This window comes from Poromitra crassiceps (assembly GCF_964638095.1).
Source record: "Poromitra crassiceps genome assembly, chromosome: 7".
NCBI lineage: Eukaryota > Metazoa > Chordata > Actinopteri > Beryciformes > Melamphaidae > Poromitra > Poromitra crassiceps.
The window spans coordinates 59,433,343-59,440,480 of NC_139628.1; the positions used below are offsets into that span (position 1 = coordinate 59,433,343).

The 7,138-nt window shown below is 44.5% G+C and overlaps 1 protein-coding gene across 1 annotated transcript in view; it reads right to left on the reverse strand.

The window, feature by feature from the left end:
- LOC310780292 (retinal guanylyl cyclase 2-like) overlaps positions 1 to 5,533 on the reverse strand; it is a gene marked incomplete at both ends in the record, with an annotated part of 119,723 nt that extends 114,190 nt beyond the window's left edge. The window contains one exon of the mRNA XM_083640851.1: positions 5,293 to 5,533. Coding sequence (XP_083496977.1) covers positions 5,293 to 5,533 — 241 coding nt within the window. The remainder of the gene's footprint in view (positions 1 to 5,292) is intronic.
- Positions 5,534 to 7,138: the final 1,605 nt, after the last annotated feature.

Below are 7,138 nucleotides of genomic sequence, written 5' to 3' on the forward strand. Positions count from 1 at the left end.
TAGCGTATACTCCCAGAACGTATACTCCCAGAACGCTGGTTCGGTCTGGACGAAATGTCTATACGAGAATTTTTTTTAGCGGATACACCTAAACTCGTCTCCGTGTGACACGTCTCCGTGTGGACATGGCCTAAGGTCCCTTTCACATATAAGCTGGTGGACTCAACAATGTTGAAGTTGCAACATTGTTGCGATTTTCATTTGGTCTGGTCTGGTCCAGAGCCGTATAATAGTAGAGTTCCGACATCTCCATTCACTCCAATGGACCAGTTTTTTACTCTCAAGAGTTCCAGGAAGTAAGGTCCTGGATTAAGCAGCACTGTCGAGTTGCAGCAAAATAGACAGTTTGTGTTGTACTCTGAAAGGGTTTTTTCCCCCTTGAATCAAATTGTACATTATCAGCTTTATTTTAGCATGCAAAAGTAGCGCGAGACCCATTCCTGGCTGTTCATTGGCTAATGAGTCTCTCATTTTGGTCCTCCGCTGATGCCACTCTCTCTCTAGAGGACACTAGTCTGGTCTATTGGACAGAATAGAGAAGGGAAATCTCTCCTCTCTCCAGCAGGCTTCTTGCCTGGCTGAGGGCTGACTGAACAACACAAGTGAATCTGCAAAACACAAACCATGGAGCAACGCCACCTGCGATATTGGGATTTCTGGTTTTACTTTGGTGTTACTATCAAATACATATTTGACAAGAATGTGCCCAATATGAGCAGCATATGAGGCAGAAAGCTGTTGAACATTTCATTCTGCAGATGAGATGAGTAGCCTACGTACCGAAGGATAGCCAAGCCAGCCTTTGAGTGTTGTTGTTATGACGACATACAGTACGTCACTACACGTGCAGGTACTGTAGTACACGTGTGCGCACCGCAGTGTTTGTTTTGCTCCCTTCTACCGTCTTCTACTCATGACATCTGCTCACCCTACTTGAAGCTGCACTTGCCATTAATACCCTTTTCCTCCTCCTTTTCTGCTCCTCACGGAGATTTATTTCTGCTTTACTTCCTGAAACCGCTGCGAATGGCTTGACTACAAGTACGGGTGAGACGAATGGACAAAATAGCGGCACGCGATAAAAAAAAAAAACGCGTTATGGTCGGGCCTTAATCGCTGACAGCCCTAGTTATAATGGTCTGAATATAGCTGTATCACTTGGTTTCAACAAGTACAACTTTTTATAAGCATTTATTAGCAAAGTTTTTAGAAGCATTTTACGAAATGTCTATGAAAAAATGAGTGAAAGCTTGCCTTACAATGCAGCAGTAACCAAGCAGGGCGGGAGTTAGGGAAGGGTGAATTGGTCTTATGCCGGGCCCACTCTGCCATCTTTAACTCTTGTAGTAGTGTGACATAATCAAAGACCAGCGTCGGGGCATCTGGGACGCCTCACGACACGACACCCAGACGAAAAGATTAGCATGATTTTTGGTCTTTTCTCACCTAGTTTGACAACTATTACTGTGATGAGTTCCTTTTGATTTAAGCTTGAACTGCAGCTTCTGGGGCCGAAACACAGAGTGCCCCTGCCCCATAGCAACTCACTCACTCACTCACTCACTCTGCCTGCCTGAGAGAGGAGAGGCAAAGCCGTAGCCACATGCGGGGAGGGCTAGAAGTGTAGGCTGCTACACAATCTATTATATTGTAGGCACAATATCAGCTATTGGTTGATTTTGTTTCTCATTTGTTTCTCACTGTCTGCTGTGGCGTCATGTTTTCACTCCAGGTTATCAATTGTGATTTTGTTTTTCACTGCGTGAGAAAATGGATTTGTGCCGTGCGGGTCGTTCCCGATGTTCTGTGTCAGAGTTGACAGTCCTGGTCGGGATCAGACTTGTAGGGCCCTATCTTCGCAAGGGCGGTAATTTTGCGTTAGCGCCCGTTTTGCGCTGGAATAGCAAAGCCCTAATTGTGGGAGTGTCGGCCCGCTGCGCTTCACGTCATCTCGGCGCAAACCTCCATAGGCGTGTTTATGCCCATAACAGGATTCACAACGTGAGATCACTCCCCTTAAAAGCCACAGCGTCGCCGCCATCACGTCTGTGACAGCAGCTTCTTTCTTGCTCAGTGCAAGCAGAGTTACAGAGTGAGAGAGAGAGAGAGAGAGAGAGAGAGATAGAGAGAAAAGAGAGAGGGGGGAGAGAATGAGAGAGGGAAGAGAGAGGGAGAGAATTGGAGGATGAACCAGTTCGGATTCGTAAAGAAAATTGATGCTTTTATGGTAGCCTATTAATTAGTCGTTTCGCTCATATAGGCTATAACATACACATTTAAAAATATTTTTTTCTTTAATAGGGTAGGGATGTGTGAGGTTTTAATTCTAGCCTATTTCAATAGCCTATACCAGAATTGTCCACTCGGGTTAAGCTATTGTTGCATGGTGCAATTGCAGGGAGAGAGGTTACTGTATAGCAGTGTTTCTCAAACAGTGGTCCGCGGGCGCCCCCTTGTGGTCCGCGAGTAGATTTATATTTTCTTCCTTTTTTTTTTACCTCCCACTATCCAATCAGAGAAATGTTTACATTTTCTGGGAAACTCTACGACTTACGGTTACTCTGCCTACAGGGTTACAGGAGCGAGACAGAGTACAGCGGGTGGTTGGGAGTTCCAAGTTACTGACCAAACACTCTATTTCAGTAATTGCTGTCAGAATATAGAGCCATTTAACACTTATTTTAACACAAAAACATCACTGAATGCAACTTGAAGATGGCAAAAGATAGCCTATTTGACTTTGGCAACATTGTGCATTTATTGAACTTGAAAAAACTTTCTTTGAACTTTGAATATATTTGAACTGAACAGGAGAAATAAATGGGAAAAAAAAGGTAAATGGACTAACTAAAATAAATTACATATATATTTTTCATATCGGTTATCTTGTTTTCATAATTGTGGGAAGCCAAAAATTTGATTAATTGTACTGCTGTTTGTCATTTAATTAGCCTGTAATTTGTAATTTACAGTTGAAGTAGTAGGCCTATTGTTTTTGGGTATGTTTTGGGAGTTAGGTGGTCCCCGAGTTGTTTTCATTGGTTTAAGTGGTCCTTGGTCTGAAAACGTTTGAGAAACATTGCTGTATAGCCTACTGGCCGATGTTGTGTCAAAAAGGGATTTGCTGGCAGAAACTGATTTCAATCCACGGGACCGCCACAGCGCTGCCTCAGTGCCTCTACCCACCCTGTGCACCGACCCACCCGGCCTGCCTACCCGGCCCAGCTCACACCTTCTCCGGGGAGACCCCCATCCAGGACCCGGCACACTAGCCAAACACTTAAAAGCACCCCTCCCCGCACTACACACAGACTCCCGCCCCGCCAGACCCTCGTTCCCCTGGTAATCAAATTCAAAATGCGAATCACTTTTTGGCACAAAACCATGACAAATGAATTCTCATTTTTAAATCAAGGTGTGTTTTTTCTGCAGTGTAGGTTAGTTGAAAATCAACGTGGCATTCTGAGGAGGGAAGTGTGTCCGTGCGCAAGCCGTGTATAATGTAGGCCTAGCCAAGCGAGGATTTCCTGCACTGCGCGGAGAATACTGTCTGCACACCCCTGGCGTAGAGTTTTTTTTTGCGCTAAGACCAGCTATTTGGTGGCGTTAAAATTGAGAGCACCCAAGGCCTTTTTTTCTAACACATTGCGCTGGAAAACACGGGGGAACGGCCAAACCTCTGTTTACGCTCAGAACATAGCGACGGTATCTTTGCCAGAGCGCAAAATGACACTTGCGGGAGGGAGATGATAGGCTAGAGGCCCACGGACACGCCTGGGCCACGCCTACACCTGTCTCTGTGCTTAGATCCCACCATAAAACTGGATGGTGGAGGCAGACAATAGCTTAAGATGCAGGGAAGATAGCAATAAGAGGCACGCAAACGGCAGCGCAAACGATAGCGCCGTACGAAGATAGGGCCCATAGTTTTGCCAGTCTCACGGCCAAGACACGATTGTCTCGTCTGACATGATGACATTGTGAAAGACAAGAAATATTGTGTAGTCTGATCTTGGCATTAGACAACCCAGTCTCAGTCGCATCAACTTGCATAGTAATGTTAGGTGCAAAATGTTGTATCTTCACGATAACGGCTCCAAATGTGAGATGCCTACTGTACTTTTTTTTTGCATATTATTTTGTATTGGCCTGTGACCACGTCACATGACTGTAAAGCTTCATTTTGCAAAAACAAACAAAATGGCTGGGGGCGGGGGGGGGGGATTTTGTGCCTTTATTTGGCAGGACAGTATGTAGACAGGAAAGGGGAGAGAGACGGGGGATTGCAAAGGGCCAGACAGGTCGGATTCTAACCGGGGCGGCCACGCGAAGGACTGAGCCTTTGTGGTTCACGTTCAGTACATACATAATATCTCACTACTACAATAAGGCGAGGGGCTCCACGCGGCGTGGCTCACGATTGGTCTGCGCGAGCATGCAATGCATGCGAGACATGCTATGAATGAGCATGCTAAGCGTGCAATTAATATTTCTAGTATTAAAGGAAAATGTCTGTATTTTTCAACCAATAACTTATTTTACATATTTTTGGAGAGTGGTTAAAACTGCGTGCATTCCAATCAGATGTTCACTGGTTCGAATCCACCACTGGGTTTTAGCAAATTCTGTCCCAGGCTGTAGCTTCTTTACAGGTCCGGTACCATTTAACTAAATATGAACTACAGTTGAATAGACTCACTCCATTTCACAGGTTCGGTACCATGTAACTACATAATGAATTACATATGAACACCAGTGTAATTACATTGGTGTTCATGTCTAATTACAAATAGTTCATATGTAACTACATATGTAGTTACATATGTTACAAACTATTTGTAACAGCAATGTTAATTACATTGGTGTTCATATGTAGTTCATATGTAATTATGGACCTGTAAAATAACCAATTTTTCCAATCACAGTCACGGGGTGATCCACATTATGCTCCCAAGCCTCGCTGGGTCAGTCTATTTTTAAACACGGGGGAGCAGACGGATGCTCCAGTCTTTGGACAGGCTTGGAAACAACAAGCCTGTTTTCACAACACTGAGGGGGCATGGCTTCCTTCACTCCTCACAACAATATAACTTGCCTCTCTCGCTAGAATTATATTGTATAATAGTGGTTTGCAGGCATCTAGTAGGGCTGAATGTCACATTTAGCTCCTTTAATGATAAGTACTGACATATTTAGCTCTATAGCTCTATAGATCTGTGTCTCTTTTAAAGTAGAGCAGTCTTCAACAAATAATAATATATTACTAAGTAATGAGCTCTATAGATCTGTCACCTTTAGAAGCAGAGCAGTCTTCTTCCAGAAGGGATATGTCATACCAGAATCCTCTGCTCAAGCCACTGTCGCTCCGTAACCGTGACAACGCCAGGTTGGCTGCAGCCGTGGGCAACGCCCTGGAGAACATGGGGTCACATGACCATGGACCAATCACAGCCAGCTTGAAGGTCACCGCCCAGACCTCTGCTAAGCATAGCAACCACAGACACGTCCCAAGCAACCACCTGGGCAGTAGCATCCTGACAGCTCTGTGAAAAAACAAAGAAAAACACACTGTGAATGCCATCAAAAACACACTGTCAACACCACTGCACTGGTGGTGCAGTGGTAGTGCTCTCGCCTCACAGCAAGAAGGTCATTAGTTTGATTCTCGCCTGGGATGCCGTCGGAACTGGGGGTACGTCTCCCCATACCCTCAGTGCCTAGAGCCCAGGTGGGCTACCTCGTGAAAAGGGCCTTTCTGTGTAGAGTTTGCATGTTCTCCCCAAGCTCCCCAGGGGCCTCCTCAATATACCTGACCACCACTGCCTGAAAATATTACATAATAGGTGTTGGAATTTTAACCACTCCTGGTTAAAATTCCATTCCCTAACAATAGGTAAAACAATCTCTAAGTGAAGATTTGTACAATTGTGCCAATTCTTCCTGACTAGCAGCTTCTTTATGTAAAACATTAATATCAGGATTACAGAATATCAGACAACAGAATTCTAGAGTCAGGGGCACACATTTTGATTAGCAAGTGGAAGAAGAAGAAGAAGATGAGGAGGAGGAGGAGGAGGAGGAGGAGGAGGAGGAGGAGGAGGAGGAGGAGGAAGACAAATGAGAATTACATGAGTGTCCATCAGCAGAATTTTCTGGACCCAAAACATCATTAAACCTTATCTATTTGACATAAAGTGTTTCTAACCCACACAGCACAATGCTGAGTAGAATCCTCATGTTTATTCTGCACCACCTAGGATGGAACTCACAACATTTGCCACCAATGGCAAGTTGTGATCTCTAGTTGAGCTACCTGAGAAGCAGTGAGATCAGAGGAGGCTTCAGACCAATGTTGTGAAGCTAAGCTACATAGCTACATAGCTTAACTACATTTCTCAGTAGCTTGGTGGTAGCTTCACTACTTTTGAACCAAGTAGCTTTTTCAGTAGCTAAGCTATTTATAGACCCAAGTAACTTGTAGCTTCCCGCAAAAGCTACAAGCTACTCGCCAGAGGAAATCCATGAGCAAAGCACGCAGTGGAGATTTCTGCTGTGGTTTGGATTAAACAGGAGGAGACATTGCATATGTCAAGTGTGCCTGTGTAGCCAATAAAGCACTTCCAGTTCCATTATGACGGACAACAAGTCTTGTCATCTCATCCTTGCTTTTTAGCATCCTTGCCTCTCTTGCAGCAAGACCCGGCACTACTCTGCCTCTGATTGGGTTGGGTTTAGGCAATGAAGACTGACGATTGGTTAAGGGTAGGGCAAAATATGTCATGTGCTGGTGAAGTCACATCAGCAACAAACATTGAAAGATGGCAGAGCCAGAGGGAGCCACTGGCAGTGATGAAGAAGACGTTCAGGTTTTATTGTCTGCTTTTGAATATTGTGCCAGTGAGAGTTTCAGTGTGGGGGGTATGGTACAAAACGGGGGAGGGGTGTCAAAACAAATTAGCACTGGGGAGGGTGTTTTTTATTTTGGCTTTAGGGAGGGTCATACAATTGTAATTTGTTGTATTTTGTATATATTATAAATACGTTTTTTCTTTTCAAAATACTTTTCAATATACTCCCCTATCTGTATTTATGTTTAACATGTATGGTGACTGGACTTGGTATCTCCCACTACTACCCT